Genomic DNA, 17560 nt, shown 5'->3' with positions numbered 1-17560 from the left:
TACTTCAAGCAGTGAATGAAAAACCGTTTTGTTTTCATCAATGAGAACCACTTTCAAATAGTTCATTCATAAAAAAATAACAATCAGATCAGAATACAATAATTATTAATGCAAGGATTCGCTATTATGTCTCGGCAGAGATACTTCTTTTTGCAAGTTCAAATGTAATTTGATTCCATTGTCTTGTTCACAAACTCTTTAATAAAACCCCTTGGCCTGTTTTGTTTTCCTGATCATGTTTGTCTATGATTTTACAAAACATGTGGGTTTTTTTCGGAACTTTAAGTTGTACAAAAATTCCTATTTTGAACACAGATGTCACTTCCGGAATTTCTCATCTAAAATTCAATTGGTATTTAATTATAATTATTCGAAGTTTTCATTTTGAAGTCACCTTTTCATTCGATAGCTTTACTGATCTCGTAAAAAAAAAAATATTCAAGTTCACACCAATACTGTACATTGCCAATGTTTTGCTGACGTCTTGAGAAGTGTCTTACTATATAAACGTCACTAGCCAAATCTAAAATATATCCAAAACATGTTGTGCAAACATTCTACTCTTTGTGACAGGCGACTTTGACGCCCAACTGTGCGGAAATGAAAATCAACACACTTCTTGCTAAATATATAAAAAATAGTTTCAAAGGGAGTCCGCCAATGTACCGCCAGATCACACTGCTATTTGTAGAAACCAGCAAAGCGTCTAGTTTCAAAGTTTCCCACAAAAACATTGCGTGACATGAATGACGTTACCCCTTTTATTTACAAAAATAGCTTCAACCTGTCAAAGCAACTACAGTTTCACAATGATGATTATTAGTACTTTCTCCCTTAAGCTTTTTTCTCTGTCCTCCCGCCGAAGCAAAGAAGAGCACCAGATTGCAGATTAGCCCAAAAGTCGACCCAGCGTTCCTACAACGATTTACTGTCAAAACTGAAATGAAACCGATTGGCCCAGGCTATCCCCGTCGTTTTTGGCCGACAGGAGACTATCGACTAGGACGCCTAAAGGGTAAATTACGAATCGGCCACGCCCGATTAAAGATGCGCTGTCAGCAATCTTTGAAAGCCTCTGAAATAAACGAAAGTCGCCAAACAAACATTTTTGTCAACAGAACAATAGCTTGTCCGTGCGTTGCGCATCATGTATATTTCTTCGCCGTCGTCTGCAAAACAACAACTGACACACGCACGCAGTCTTCACAGGCGGAATCCTGGAAGGCAAACAAGATCTTTGATTTAAAACCAATATAGCAGTATGCTCAAGAAAAAGACTAACGGAAATCAAAACACCAGACGCTCTTTTGTTAACTCTCTCTTTTGTTAACTGCAGAACGTTTTTGTTGCTTTTGTTGCTTCGATAAACACCAGTTCTGTCGATACTGTGTTATAGAAATAGTTCGACTCTCTCGATTTACTTCCGTTCTGGGAAATTTACTTCCGCTTACCTGAGAGCATGCGCAATAAAAACCGGAAGACCAAGGTTCTACCTGAAATCGACCTGAAATTGATCTGATCGATTCCAGTTTCAGAGTCCGTCCCGTACCGCTGACCGACTAGACGAACTCTGGGCTCGAGATTGGTGTTGCCTAAGCTCAACCTCGTTCCCAGGGTCTCTCTTTACCCGCCCCCCGCTCTGGGGGACGGGGAGAGAGATACCCTGGGAACGAGGTTGGCCTAAGCTTGATCAGGTGCTTTTTGTAATACAGTGTGGGAACAATATCAAGCATGCACCAATACTAGTAAAAAATATTTTCCCAGCACTGGTTGTTGGCTATTAATTTGCAATTGTTCATGTCTATGTTCAGAATTGCATATCACTTTAATACAGTTATCACTTTGTCGCGTGTACAAAGACGAGTTTCCGTGCGCTCTGCGGGAGTTATATTTTTTTCTCACGGCAAAAGAGAACTGCTCGTAATCTGTAGTCCATTCTGTCGTAATGTATTTGAATGACGGCATAACGTATCTAATAAAATGAGCTTCTAATGAAATTGGTTCGCTTTTATATAAGCCCCGAGAAAGTGTTATTAGCCTGAGTGGAAGAAAGAAAAAAATATTACACCGACTGGCAACGAATGATTTCTTTTGATTGGACTGAAGAAAAAACTGTTTGTATTTTATTTTCGTAAGTTTGTCATGCTAGTGGACATGCTAAGTTGAGTATCGGTTGTTTTGTCTTAGTTCTATTCCACTGTTATAATTTATAACCATTCAAATATTAAACACCTTTTTTGGTGCTTTGTTATGCAAAACGTACAGCGCCTGATAATCAATTTTTAAATTTTCTTTATATCACTTTTTTTAAAATATCCCTTTCTAGGTGGGAAGACATCCCGAGTACCTGAGCTTCGGCATCAAATAAACTGCTTGAGTAAAACAAATTAAAATGTCAGAAATCATTCTTGTGTCAAGGAACCTATCGAAATACATAGACTTTAATAATTGAAGAGATGCTCTAAAGCTTTTGTTATTATGTTTTCTAAGCGAAATCCGGATAATACAAAGATAGAGACGCGACTTAAATCAATACAATTGTGACTTGTAATGACGAACCAGGGGCCCGTTTGTCGAAGGTCCCGAAAAGTTCTCGCACCCGAAAAGCCATAGCAAAATCTCAAACCTTATAATTACAGAGCTGTTTAATTAATTCCATGATTTTTTTCATATAAACAGAGGTTTCCTTCATACAAAGTTTCAGGCCAATACACTTCTCTGTTTTTAAAATACAGATAATTTAAAATGACTTTACGGGCCCGAAAAGTTTTAGGGGCTTTCGAGAAACGGGCCCCAGTTACGAACTCGCACGACAAAGGTTTTCTTTCTCTGAGTCTTTCATTTCCTAGCAACTTTGTAATCCTAAGAATGAAGCACGAGGTAATGTTGAATGAGGCTTGTTTGTTAACGTTTCGAGTGTAACTAAATAATAATCATGGGTGATCGATAAATTTATTAAACTGATTACAACTGAAACTTTGACTGAATTGGTTTGAGACTTTTTGAAATTATACTAAGAAATCTTTAGCATATACACACAATGGTTAAACTAACGGAAAAGTTACTCAAATTCAATTACTTGCGCATGTTTAAATTTCTTTTCTTTTAAACAACATTTCTAAAGAGCTTTATTTAATGAACTATGTACTAGTTTTCCTTACTATAAGTGAAGTTTAACTCACCAATTTTACGTGGTTATACCCGCTGTTTCGTCGCACCCAGAGTCATTTTTGTGACACTTTTTCAGCTTCTGAACCTGGCGAAATTCATACAAGTCCTAGCATGGTAACCAGAAAAGGGAACGAAGTAGAACTGACAAGCGCCGCCAAAAGTGATCGTGAGGGGCTTGGGGAGAAACTTCAACTTGACCCTTGGCCTTTAAGTAGTTTTTTTGTTGTTGTTACTTTTGGTTTTGGTTTTTGCTCAGGGTGTTTTATGACCTTTTCTCTCCCCTTTCTCCGCTTGCCACACCTAGCATACCAAACGTCAAATAAACCATGCGTAGTCCAAATGTGAAGGCGTTGCTTTTGTGTGGTTCTGAAAGTTTGAGGCTGACCAAGGGACTGGAGAAGAAGCTGCAAGTGTCGATAAAAGCCTGAGGAACATCTTGCGAATTTGGTGACCTAGAAAGAATCCGTAAAAAGGAGCTTTGGAGCAAAACAGAGCAGCGACCGATAGAGAAAGAGATAAGACAAAGAGCTTGGGGTTGGATTGCCACACACTGAGGAGACCAGATGGACATGTAGTCAAGAGGGCACATGAGTGGAACCCACAGGGGAAGCCAAAGAGAGGGAGACCCCAGCACACCTGGAGACGCACGAGAGGAAACACCTTACGTGGAATGAGGCAAAGGGCACTGCACAAAATAGGGTGTCGCGCGCTAGATGAAGACCTATGTTCCAATTAGGAACGAAAAGGATTAAGTAATTATAAGTAAGCAGTCCATGTGTCATGTTTGTTGCCGCTGTTTGCATTTTATTACTTTTCTTAGACTGCGAGCTGCCTCTTTCTTTTCCTAGCGTGCGATGAGACTGACACGAACAAAAACCGACTGCTCGCAGCCATACTTTTCTGTACTTCAAGTGTTTTTCTTAAAACAAAGCCAGATCGGCTTGCCTTGTCGACTCCATGATATATATTTAAGCTAAGTCCTGTATCTGTTTGCCAACGTAATGCAACAGTTTATTACCGTATACAGCTATTTCGAGAAAGGTTGTCGGAAAAAAAAAAAACACAAAGTGCACGCGACAAGACCGAAAGGTGGTCTGGGTATTCACTGGTATTTTTTTTGCATATTGGCCTAGAGGAAATTTACAAGTTTGTATTTTTGCACGTGGAGAATTTTTTTTTCTTCTCAGGAGGCCTATATCTCTAGCTTTACTTTTACTGTCGCATGTCTTTGAGTGAGGAAAATTCTTCTGAACTTCAGAGGGTCTAAACGTACCCTGTTTCTACATGTCTGAAAAGAAAGAAAACCTGAAAATTGCGCTTATTTTTTTTATATCTCATTAGTATTCAACACGTGCAGTAGCTCAATAAGTGTACCCATACTACCTTTAGGGATTGGCTTGTGCAGTTTTGTGCTTTTTTCCGACAACGTTTCTCGAAATAGCTGTATAACGATACCGATATTCATTGCTTCCACAACAAGTGAAACTATTTTCATTCAAACATGTTAAGGAACCCCCCCCCCCCCCTCCCCTTTTTTTTTTTTTGATTTTCAGACGCCCCATTCAGCTCCGGCCAATGTCCCACGTGACACCACCAGACCCTGCCAAGTAATAGCTCGTCAGTTTTTGAGAGAAAAGATCTAAATCAATGTCACTTGATCTGAATCAGTACTCAATATCGGATTATCAAATTATGCAGTCACCTTCCGCACTTGATCATCTGTACGCTATACGGACCTACTTTGTCTTCATCTTTTTGATGATACATATAACTTTATTTCAACACGTTATTTTCATCAACCATTGCTAAAAAAAAGTTGTAATTATAATAAAAAGTTGAAGTTGAAATGTGAATTTTCATTGATAGAAACACTGACAAATGGGTTTGTTGTTAGTAAAGCAGTGCGCACTATAATGGAATATAATTATTACCAAGGCATGGTTGCCACAGACAATGGTTATCAAAATTTCCTGACCTTTCCCTGATAAAATTAAATTTCTCTGACCAAATAAATACAAAATGTCAGATATAGTAGCGGCCTTCAGCCTGGGCTTAATGAGATCACATGACCTGAAGTGTTATTCACGGCTTCAAGTGTTATAATTTCAACTTTCCTGACTTTTCTTCAAAATGTCAAGAAAAAAACTTATAAAAGTTGGTCCTGAATCCTACCCTACACAAGATATTTTTCTTGGGCCTTGCTTAATCATATAACTGAGGTTTAATCTCAAGATAGGTTGGGTGTATAGGTATTGTTATGCATTCATAACATAGAGGATTATGATATCAAATCAAAGACTGAATACATGTGTAGGTCTATGCGGATCTTTGCATCTAGTTTCATAAACCAAATGCCAAATACAGCCAGCATTATTAATATGGCTAATTACAAAAGAGCTGTTTATTTTCTTCTACAGTTGTATTACCTGTAATTTACAATCATTTAAATATCCAAAATACAAATGAAAAAAGCAATTCACAACATCCCTTAATTGATATGCATACTATGCAGATGTTTACTGGGTTTCATCACGCTAGCTTTTTAAAAGACTGCATGATAAATCGAACAACACCTGTTCATCAGGCATAAATGTACATAACTATACGCTGAAGAATAAATCACATATAATTTCAATTTCTACTAAAGTAACAATAATTTGTTTTAACACAGAATTGTAGAGCGGTTTTCACTTAGTGCCGAAAGTAAATTGCGTTTGCTTTGGTTTTGCATTACTACGCTCAGTGATTGGCTTAAAAATCTCACGCCACTTTCTTAGCCAATCAGAACTAAAACCAAACCAATCGTGACTCGCTTGCGCACGTTTTCCCGCGCTTCCTGCCAGCTACATGTATTTGCTTCGAGTTTTGATTGGTTCACTGGATTGACTGAGTCCTTTGTGATTGGCTGCAGTAATTACTTTGGTTTTGGTTTTACGACACTCAATTGTAAACTGCTCTAACACAAGCATTTGCTTTGTACATTATATAAAGTAGAGGAACTGTACATTCCTGCTTATACTAACCAACGAAATGAAATACTTCAATTACCTGTATTTGACCCCAGCCCTAACCAAAATCTACATCCTTATAATACCAAAACATTGCAAATTAGGCAGGTACATTTTCAAAACTGAAAAAAAAATTATGCATCTGCATGCTTTCTATTACAACTACTTCCCACAAATTTGATTTCTTTACCACTCGGTGTCTAAAAGGGCCAGTAGTGGAGCAACATAAATGTGCAGAGTGATTAACTGACAACAAACAAACAATACTCAAGAAGGCATGCCATTAAATTTAAAACAAAAAGTGTTTTCAATTGGGCAGTTCCAGAAAATATCCATACCCACCCCATGGAAGGTCATGGAAATTCTGAGTGGGTTGCGGTCTTAAAGGCCAAAATCTTTACAGGGAAGTATGGGGCTTTACAGGAATTTCCAGAGGGTTGGGGGGTTCAAAACAAAACCTTCCGGGTGAGGAGTATGGATAATGCTCTGCATAGTTGCAGTTCACTCAAAGCTAATACATTACCTCATTCTATTATCTACAATAAACTGTCAAATTCCCTTGGGTAATTGTTTTCTGCCACCCCAAATTAGCCCACTAGAGTTCTTAGTCAACTACATGTAAGTGTTTCAATGCCTGCTAATGCAGCCAATGTTTCTCTATATACTAATAGCTTTGTTCTTCTGCACTTGTACTTGTATCACCTATCTTGGAAATTATTAAAAGTTAATACATGTAATAGCCCCTTATGAAAGATCAAATGAATCAGTAGCTTATGGCATGATGGCTGTACAGTTGTTTTAAATGATTATGGGTTTAACAGCACAATAAACCATACACAGCAACTCATGAAGTCTCAAGTCAGGGTTTAGAAAGAAATGCTGTGGCATGATTTTAAGAAAAGAAGAAAAAGCCCTCTGGTTCCATGATATCCAACATCCTAGGACCTCAATAGAAAGGTGTGGCCTTTACTTTATCAAATTACCGGTACTTAGTACTATTAAGGACGGTGCCTCCCTTTGTTATTGCACACATATTCTAAGCATCATGCAAGGGGGCATTGATTACACTGGAAGGGTGTGCTTGGGGTCCTTGCTAAGATCTACTTTTTCTGCATAGTCATGAACCATGCAAAAGATCTTTGTATTTAGGAGGCACCGTCCTTAAAAAAGGTCTGCCACAAGCAGTACTGGAACAATAGTATAATTTTGAACAGATTCTTGAAAAAATAATAATGTAAATACATTGTAATGTGCATATGGTGATGCCTATACTGTTTCTTGTTCTTTTTATCAGGTGTAAAATATTATTTCAGGTAGCTGCCCATCCTCTATGGAAGTTCCATTGTTATTTCCCGTGGCATACGAAAACTGGAAAATTATCTTCTCCTTGTGCTCTGTCTCGTAAATAATCTTCTTTCCTCCTGAAGTACCGTAGTGTGAATCAGGACCCTTGAGAGTTGCACTGGCAGTGTAGCCTACACCAGGGAGAATCTCAATTGGCTCCTTAAACATGACACGGAATGTAGAGTCGCTGCCATCGCTGCTAAATGCAGTGTCATTATGACCCAAGATTTTACCTGTATCAGTTTGAATAATTTGAATTGTAACTTGATAATCACTCGGACCATACATGGACCCATACAGGCCAAAACCCACCACAAAAATTCTTCTGTTACAGTTAAAACGTATCCTGTCACTTGTGCCACTGTAGCCCCAGCGACTCTCGACTTTTTGAAAGCGACATATTGCCTTCTCCTTGCCAGTCAAACAACAGCGTGGCCTGTCCAGGAACTGAACCTGTGGTTTAGGATTCACCGTGAAATGAAGGAACAAGCTGACTACTTCCTTGTCTGTAAGGATTCCAGATTGTGCGACACTCTGAGCAAACTCTTCAATACTCATAAGAGGAAAACGAATCATGTACAAGGCTTTTGAGAGTACATTTCTGCAAGAAAACATCACAACAGTATTTTAAAATCTCATAAATACAGCAGAAGCAGAAAAGGTTTTTTAATTCATGTTATATAAAATGACCATGGTAACTGGAAATGGGGTCACTGTTTTGAAAGGGGAAAAATAACGTCAATTTTAAATCTTTTTGTTTGTCCAAATCAGGTTGTTTTGAAAAGTGTGAAAATAAATGAAGGGTGTTGTAGTAATGTGGAGAAAATGGATAACAGCAATGTAAATATTATTGTATTGTATTTTTATAAATATTGCGAAAATGGGTTATTCCAGAAAAAATACACACCTCCCCGACGGATGGCAAACTGGAAATTCTCGCGGGAGGGGGGGGGTTAATGGCTCGGGAAATCCGGGCGGGAGGGGGGGTCTGAACCTAAAAATTCTTCCTCGGGGGTCACTTTTAACTTTAACTCGATCGATATGTTTTACCACTTAAAAGAAGAAGTTTGCATCGAAAAATCTTGTAGTCTTCCACTTTATGGTGTTCTTACCTCATATGCTTCAAGTTTACCTTCATAGGTCCTTTTATTCATGAAGAACCAGCGCGATAAATGGATAACAACACCTTTACGATCGGAAAAAACACTTTCGACCGAGCATGCAACGCCTGGAACATTTTTACGGTACCCAGGCCACCCGCGCCGTGCTTTGCAACATCCTCAAAAATGCGAAGAAAAGACGATCGGTCCGGCTGCACTTTTCTGGGTTTTTTTTTAGCCAACCCGAGAACTCCTTTTGCTGGCTAGAGCTAACATGTGTATACACAATTTGTGTATTATTTGGCTACTTCCAAGTTGAAGTTGAAGTTGAATTAATCCATGTCTTACGATCGATATGTTAACAAGTTAGGAACCGTGGACATTACGCATGAAAACTTAAATTTTTGAAAGAAAGGCAAGAGCTCCAGTTGACCTACACACCCATATAGGTAACAAAATTTAAAATTATTGTAGTTCAAAAGGCTTTATTGCTAAGCTTAAGAAGTGTCACACTAGCGAGAACTCGATCTTGTAATGCACCTATCAATGGTTTGCCCCAGGATGGGGGGGGGGGGGGCGGGCAACCCCAGGGGAATTTGAAATTTTTTGGAATCCAAAGTTGATTTCCCCACCCCTGGGCACCTAGTAAATGTCAAATTTCACATATCTCCTCTTAAATTTCTAACCCAGCAGACCATTTTAGATGTCAAAATCCCTACCCTGGGAGAATTTACGATGTCAAATTCCCGTGGGTTGCCCCCCCCCCCCATCCTGGGGCAAACCATTGATAGGTACATAAACACGAACTCGATCTTGTAAACACGCGCCAATTTAGGCCGCCTTGTCACCGACAACTAAAATTATAGTTTTTCTTTATTAGCGCATTAAGGACTTTTTTTACTGTGTTTTTTCTTACATTTACATAATTTTTAAGACTTACATATTTCTTATCTTGTACATTTGTTGTTTGACGAAAAAAACAAGTGGCATTTTAGAGGAGAGTGTGCCGGAGGTCACACAAACACACGTGCGATCGTTGAAATTTGACCAGCAAAATTCGCAACATTAGCCCAGTTTTAAAAATTATAATAAACAGGGATCTTTTGTAAGAAAGGTTGCGTCGTTTGTATTGCCTGTTGTGTCCAGTTAGGGCCTTTAAAAAAAATGGAAATCCGGGCGGGAGGAGGGGTTCTTGAGCTTGGAAATCCGGGCGGGAGGGGGGGGTCTAGCGATCTGGGAAATCCGGGCAGAAGGGGGGGTCAAAAAATGTTGCCATCCGTCAGGGGGGTGTGGATTTTTTCTGGAATAACCCAATTTAAAAATAAAAACAATTTCTTCACTTCTTCTTCTGAGATGGGGTATACAATTTAACTCTTTAGTCTGAGATGGAGTACCCCCCCCCCATCTCCCTCATTGGTTCTTGTTGACTCTGACTCATGACTCCTGTGACTGATAAAACAGGGTACCTCAATTTATACACACAACATTATGCAAGCACTGATTGCAATAAATTTCTTTCTTTTTTTCCTAGTAGGCTACCATTGCAAGATGTAGTGGATTGGTTTTGCATTTCCATCACAAGTCAAAACAAAGGGCTTTATGATACCAGATAAGACAAATTGAATAAGATTACGTCTGGAATATTCACTGAACATAAATTCCATCCCCCACAACACCCAACCCCACCCCACCCCACCCCACCATTGAACACCACAGGCACAAAACAAGATGAAGGGGTGTTCAGTTTCAGAGATGAATGGTGCGTCGAAACGAATCACAACATTTCTATAAAAATAATTCTCTTCGATAATCTGACCTTTTATTTTCTGCAGTGCTGGGTATTCTCTTTCGTTGACATTCGTGTTCAGCCCATCGTATAGCTGCAGCGAACAGAAGGCTTTCACGGATTGACAAAGTGTCCCTTTGCAAAACGACACAAAAAGTGTCAAAATCAATGTCAGTGAATCCTTCAGCTGAAAGTGCTTCGGCAGTGTGCTTGTCAATGCATTCAAGACACAAGGCAGCTAACTGGGGTTCGTCAAACAGCCTTGCTTGGCTCAGCAACATGAACGCGTTGTCGGCGCTCAGATTCTTCTTCAAGAAATCTACACACGCGTTTTCCAGAGTTGGCACGGCGTATTTCTTGGCAGTGTAAAGCGTCGTCATTACTGTTTCAGGTCCAATTTGCACCTCGTCAGTGTACAAAAAGCGAAGTAAAGACTGGAAAGCTAAATATTCAACGTCGGGCAATTCTACTTCGTCTGATTGTGTTGATATTCCACCATTAAACATAGCATCAAAGACAGCACTTCTTACAGCGAGTACAAACTTGTGAGCGGGAATTCGGCGCCGTTGAGTGCCTTTTCCTACCATAAAATGTACATCGCTCAATATTTCGTTGTTAAAGAGGAAGGAGATCGCGTCCTGCACAGAAGTTTTCTCGGACTGCCAGTTGTACGGGGATGAACTCATTTCGCGAATTCACCCGTCAGATTTCCATAAGTTCTGCGACTTAGCAGAGGGGCACTCCCGAGGAAAAAAGACAAACGAATATTTGTCCCTAATAAGTCGTATTTAACGCTGTCTCAATGATCGAAGGTCTCTAAATTAAGATCTTTCCACAACCTTCCGCATATGGATGGACCCAGCTGTATTGATTGGAAAACAGGAAAACAGACCATAATGATAAATAAAAACATTTTATAACAAACGTTTGGATTGGCCAGTTCCAGATTCAAGACCGCTTGTCCAATCAAAACAAACGTAAGATCTCGTGCACCACAACTCCAAAATGGCGGCTAGAGGAGAGTGTTCTTCGTTGATTTCAGTAAAACAGTTTAAAGAGCAGTTTCTGGAGTTTCTTGAGCCGTCTCAATATGAAAGGAAAAAGGTAGAACTTGAACTTACAGACATGGCGAAGGAAATGGATGTAACAATGGAAATAGTGACAGATTTAAGTGAAGTGTGCAGGTAATTAGGTTTGACAGATTAATCTAGCTAGATTCAAAGGTGCAAGAAGAAAAGACATTCATATTAAACTTCTTTACCTCCTTAGTAACAACCAAGGGATTTTTGTTACAGCTCTGTGGCCCTAGTGCTTCAATACATGACTTGTTCCAGTTTGTCATTTGTCAGATGTGACCCGCCTCCCACCCAGGCCCTCACTTTAAGCTTACACTGTACCTTATTTTTTATAAATTATGGTCTTTTATGATACATGTATAATTTTTTTGACTCAATATCATCTTTTCTTTTCTTTTATAATTCTTCCATGTGGAAAAGTCCAAGCAATTTAAAGGTATTTAATAGTCAGTCAGATAATTTGAGCCAGGGTGCCTTCTGTGTACACACCATGCCAAAGATACACAAAGGTTTTTTAGTCTACGCCAAGGGTTTTACACAATGCAGGTTCCTTTGTCAATGTACCAACTTATGGTACTGTTTACTGTGTTCAGGCTATGGTATGGTATGGTAGGCTATGGTATGGTATCTTGCATGCAAGTTATAGAATTCCTCAAATTATGACGTTGTTGATCTATCATCAAGCTACCATTTAATAATTTTTACAGCTCCGATAACAGTTCACTGCTTACTTTTCAGTGTCCAGCTGACACAGAAGGTCTGGAATCAATTGATATTTTTAAGGATCCAATTCCTGAAGGGGTAGAGCTTCATACCCTGAAGTGAGTAGAATGAATTGTAAGAACATGTGCTCTACATGATTCAGTTATTTCATTATTAAAAGTGTGAGGAAATTATTCAGTCTGTCAGTTTTGTTTATCCCCACAAAAGTCTCATATACATGTATTTTCTCTAAAATTAACCTGCTTATTACGGACCTCCATTATAGTGTGACGCGCCTTACCGTGGCCACCCAACAAACTTTTTCACAAGTGTATTCTCGTAATATTTTACGTTTTCACTGCGTTTTGTTGATAAATATGATGTAACAAGTTTCTATTTGATCGTATTCAACTTTGCAAGAAGGCGTGTTCGTCAAGAGAGTACACTTGTAAAAATGTTTGTTGGGTGGCCACGGTAAGGCGCGTCGCACTGTAATACGGACAACAGACACTTTTCTGAGTCACGAGTGGAACCTTGAAGGATCCGTGAAGGATCCTTGCAAAAATGTTAAGAGTGGCAGCTTTAAGATCTTTGTTCATTTTGTAAACTGTGGTAGTTCTAAACTGTACAATGTGCATGTATGGTTTATATGATGGCCAGAAAATCTGTTTGTTGACATGTTAACTATCAGTTACGTAAATAAACTTGCAGCAGCTCTTATTATAACAAAAAAAATAATTGATTACAATGTAGAGAATACTTTTAGTCTCAAAACTACAAAATTCAGTTTAGGATATGTGAGTGGGAAAAGATTAGAACATAAACTGGATATTTTTCTTCATTACAGGCTAGTAAAAGAAAAGAAAGGGCAATTAACCTCACACAGAAAAGAAGTGAATTATCTTATAAAGGTATTAGCTCATGCATGACTCATGCTGTTTAGTCTAGTTTCTTTGAAACTGAAGTTCTGGCATCATGCCAGCATTTTTGTTGTACCGATTGCCTTCTGATTTTTCAGGTAACATATTTCCAGTCATGTTTTTTATAACATTGTTATTGTTGCGCTGTACTTTTAATAATGCAGATTTTATTTTTATTACAGGAAATGCTACCCACTAAAGAACCCCAAGCATATCAAGAGATTAAGTTGAATGAGGTTATCCTGTCTGTTGCGATTTGTCATCCTAGAACGGTTAGTGTAGCAAACAGCTGCTTGCCAATTCATTGCACTCATGATATTTTCCTTCTTGGGTCTTTGATCAATTTATTGTCTCTTAATATCAACTCAATTCATATATAACTAGTCTACATCTCCACAATGTTCTTACCCTGTAGTAGTAAAAGAAGGCAGTGTTAGAATATGTGACTTGCCAAAAGTACATGGTGCAGGGTTCGTACGGATCATGAAAAACCTGGGAAGTCATGAAATTTTTGAATTTCATTTTCCAGCCCTGGAAAGTCATGGAATTTAAGTGTGGGTCATGGAAAGTCATGGAGAGTGGTGTTGATTGTACAAACTAAATTAGGCATACCTGAAATCAAGATAATTTTTGAAAATTTTCGAGAAGAATGGTCAAATTTAGGTCATGGAAAACTTTGAAAAGTCATGGAAAAGGTCATGGAAAGTCATGGAATTTCGAAAGCTCAAAAGAGTACGAACCCTGATTGTATGAAGCTGGCTTTACATGGAGGATGACAAGGGAACATATGAAATTTTAAATTTATTCAGAGGATTATGTTGGTGGCTGTAATGAATTAAGCAGTAGGTCGTAAAACACTACCAGGAGTCAAATGCCTTATCAGATGTTGGTTCTTTTTTACCTTAGAGAGCAGAATGAAGAAATACAATCCAGTTTATTGAGTAATGATTGTTTCTTTACCTCAGCAAAACAAAGTTCAAGAATTTCATGTGCTGGGAAGTCAGGTAAAGAGGCAATTCAAGATTGTTGACCAAACTTGATTTTTCCACCAAGAATGCAACTTACAGTATATTCCATAAATAATACACACACCCCATCTGCAATTAATGACATGAATTTAATGAGCAATAAATGGAAAAGAGGGTTTCACACAGCACTTCACAATGTCATTTTTCTTTAGTTGTTCTATGAAACCCAGGAATGTATAATCAAAATAATACACGAAAGTACTGAAAGCTGAGATAGCCATTGAAGCTGTAGGATGTTGTTCATAATTGTTGCTTGTTTCCATGGCCATCTTGTAGTCAGGCCTACACTAAGGCCTGGAAACCTGTTTGAAAACAGAGACCTCACTCTCCAGTCAGCCAAGCATCATTGTCAAAGGACTTGGGCGTGATGTGCTATTATTATTGATAATTAAATAAATATTTTCTAAGTATTTAAGAAGATTTGCAGTGATTTTATTTATTTGATTTTATTTGTAAGAAAAGTAGGATAAAACAACATAGCTCTTTCTTGAGGTGGACAAAGATTCACCATTGGTTACTGATAGATGGATTTTAGATGGATTTTGTTTTCTTTGCGGCAGTGCCTTACAGAATTACGTGACAAGATCTTCTGTACAGCTGATGACATGATACTCGGGGATCACAGTGATAATCCAGACCAGCTGCCACAATCAACAGCTAAGGTTTGTATTACATTAACGTAGAAGCAGGGCTGCAAATATTTTTTTCACTTGAAAGAACATAATTATGTCCTACTAAGACACCATCTTGGTCAGACAAAACAAAATTGTGGTCGGACATGACCAAAAACAAAAGGTTGAATTTCATTCATTGTTGCCGCAAAATGATTTACGATCAAAAATTGTTCTGACATCTATGGACATTACCTCTTTTTGAGGTAACAGGGCATATGTACATGGGCTTAGTACAATGAATGATCATGGCCTCTTTTTTGGCCTTGCAAAGCTACCTTATTATAGGAAATTAGCACTTCATGAAATTAACCAGAATTTTAAAAATTCGTGTTAATTTAAGTCGGGTTAATTTTTGTTAACATTGACGTTAACTTCCACGCCGTAAATTAAGTGGGACGTTAGTTCCCATGACCTTTAATTTCCATTATTTTGGCCCCAATTTCTCGATACAGTCCAGATGTTCTTGACTCCTAGAAAAAAGCATTATTTTATAAGGTTGAAAGTCTGCCAGTATCACTGAACTGTGAAGAACGCTCGAAGCAGTCAGTACCACAAAGTACCACAAACATTGTTTTCATTTAAGATTATACAGAAACAAACTTTTTTCTGTTGTTTCAATAAGTTTTTTCTTTTCTTTGTATACATTGCGTTAATTTAAGTCGCGTAAATTTCAAATACCTTAATAAAGACAAGCATTAATTTCCTGTAACAAGGTAGGTGCACATTGGCTACTGCTGATGATTATTTAGCATGACTAGGTAGAAGATGCAGTCTACATTTCTTGTATAAGAGGAAAATTCTCAATTTTGTATCTGTTCTTAGTCTTTTGTGTTGTTTGGTTATTCCCAGGATATGTTCAAGTCTGGCTTCTTCTTCATAGAGGGAGTATTTTACAATGATAAACGAGATCCATTGTCTAGAGATTACAGCAGGTAAGTAATCATATATTTGCATTAAAATATTATATGAACCACAAAATCTCTTATGCTTGATGTTTTTATGTGATAAGGGTTATAATTGACTGGGCTAAAGACCCTCAAAGAAGAAAGTGCCCAGGACTTGGCTTATTTACCAGTAAGCGTATGGAAGATGTGGTGTTTGAAGACCTGAAGGTCAAGCTAGGATATCCATATCTATACTGCCATCAGGGAAACTGTGAACATATACTGATTTTCACTGATCTGAGGTAAGTGAATTTGTTAATCGTTAAACTTTGAATTTGCTAGGTTAGCCAGACAGGTAGGCATGCCATCTACCCGTTCCTCCGATCATCTGTCTATAAGTAGGTCCTCCCCTTCATCTACTAGGCCGTCTGTCTATCAGTCTTTCAATCCATCTTTCCAATTTGTCCTTCAGTGTGTTTGTTTGTTTGTTCGTACATCCTTCTGTCCCTCAGTCAGTCAGTCAGCCAGCCAGCCAGCCAGTCAGTCAGTCAGCCAGCCAATTAGCCAGTCAATCAGTCAGTCAGCCAGCCAGCCAGCCAGCCAGTCAGTCAGTCAGCTGCAGGTGGTCGGTCGGTCAGCCGGTCAGTCCGTCGGTCCTTCCGTCGGGTGGTCGGTTGGTCGGTCTGTCAGTCAGTCAGTTAGTCAGGCAATCAGTAACTGTATGGAGCCATCAATAAGTTCCTGTAGAGTTTTTTTTAGTATTTTTATGTGTCTTTCAGACTGTTGGACGTCGATGATGAGCCAAACCTGAACGAATATCCACTACAAGTGTTTAAACATCGAGGGAAACGCATCAGGTGTCGAGTGTGTGATGTTTATACTGCAAGGTGAGATTACTTCTTGTGGCGCTGCATCATGACCTCACTATCATCTTCGGCGAAATTTGCCTGGTTTCGGCCACAGAAATTGCTCAGTGTAACTGTTGTTTATTTTCTTGATTTCGTAAAATCCAAATAGGAAATCCTTTTGACTTTCTGCCTTACCCAAAATGTATTTGGCTTGCGTTGAAGTGTAAAACGCATTATTTTCCGTTGTTCGCTTACATTTTATCGTGCAAGTTGTTCATGATTGGCATGGCATGTTCATAATTTTGATCTAGTTTTGCTCATTGTTATTTCAGGTGGGTGACAGTGAATGATGCCTTGGCGTGTGAGGAACCATGTTTTTTCTGTGCCACGTGTTTCAAAGGCCTTCACTACTCGCCTAACGGCGAGAAAATCTGTGACTTTCAGGCTTATCCAGTTGTTGGAGACTTTGATTGGTGATACACCCTCTACTAAGGCACTCTAAATGCAGAGACTCAAGGTCACATGGGATAGCCCTTCCGTGATATCAACAGGGAAGCGAGTTGGAAACGAACCTGTTAATTTCGAGAAAATTCCCTTAAAAATCGACCTAACAGAATTGAGGTCAGGCATCGCTAAGAACAGCTTGGCGGACGGTTGCTACTGCCCTCCACCCCCTGAAAAAAGTAACCTCTGATTATATTTGTCTACCAACAGCATTAAAATTGACAATTATCGGAGAGAGACAGATATGGATGTATTAAATTATGTCAACAATGAGAACATTTTCTCACTAGTTTTCCCAGTTTTCCGTCCCTTACCTCTTGCAACTGACGGAAAAATACCTTAGTCTTACTGACTTTCTGTCCAATCGATACAGTAGTTTGAAGTAAAGTTCATTCTGCAAATTTTAAATTTGCAGAATACACACATTCTTAATTGTGGTTTTTGTTGTCGAAGTCAATTTCTTTAAAATTTGCAGAATACACCCGTTTTTACTAGGTGATTAAAATAAGAGGAAT

General features: G+C 38.7%; 3 protein-coding genes across 7 annotated transcripts in view; 1 reads left to right on the top strand and 2 right to left on the bottom strand.

Annotated features, from left to right (window-relative positions):
- LOC144662716 (epithelial sodium channel subunit alpha-like) overlaps nucleotides 1-3309 on the bottom strand; it is a 49329-nt gene extending 46020 nt beyond the window's left edge. For 3 of the 5 annotated variants that reach the window (XM_078523620.1, XM_078523629.1, XM_078523671.1), the window contains exon 1: nucleotides 3183-3309. The gene's annotated coding sequence lies outside the window, so the exon portion shown is untranslated. The remainder of the gene's footprint in view (nucleotides 1-3182) is intronic. The other 2 variants (XM_078523663.1, XM_078523652.1) reach the window with 2 other exon arrangements.
- Nucleotides 3310-5554: 2245 nt separating this feature from the next.
- LOC144662899 (BTB/POZ domain-containing protein 2-like) lies at nucleotides 5555-11268 on the bottom strand. The gene is made up of 2 exons (XM_078523837.1): nucleotides 10440-11268; nucleotides 5555-8124 (listed from the first exon to the last, which is right to left on the bottom strand). Exons 1-2 carry the CDS (start codon nucleotides 11093-11095, stop codon nucleotides 7470-7472), a joined length of 1311 nt encoding a protein of 436 aa, XP_078379963.1. The 5' UTR covers nucleotides 11096-11268; the 3' UTR covers nucleotides 5555-7469.
- An 8-nt stretch (nucleotides 11269-11276) lies between these two features.
- On the top strand, nucleotides 11277-17482 carry LOC144662973 (snRNA-activating protein complex subunit 3-like). Its single transcript, XM_078523902.1, has 11 exons — nucleotides 11277-11593; nucleotides 11906-11921; nucleotides 12224-12306; nucleotides 13035-13098; nucleotides 13290-13379; nucleotides 14073-14111; nucleotides 14696-14797; nucleotides 15659-15741; nucleotides 15819-15995; nucleotides 16473-16580; nucleotides 16874-17482. Exons 1-11 carry the CDS (start codon nucleotides 11415-11417, stop codon nucleotides 17016-17018), a joined length of 1086 nt encoding a protein of 361 aa, XP_078380028.1. The 5' UTR covers nucleotides 11277-11414; the 3' UTR covers nucleotides 17019-17482.
- The last annotated feature ends 78 nt before the right edge of the window (nucleotides 17483-17560 follow it).

The sequence above is a fragment of the Oculina patagonica genome, chromosome 1 (assembly GCF_052425735.1).
Source record: "Oculina patagonica isolate OP01 chromosome 1, crgOcupat, whole genome shotgun sequence".
Lineage (NCBI taxonomy): Eukaryota > Metazoa > Cnidaria > Anthozoa > Scleractinia > Oculinidae > Oculina > Oculina patagonica.
The sequence above is the reverse complement of the archived record's forward strand: the minus strand, read 5'-3'. Positions and strand labels throughout refer to the sequence as shown.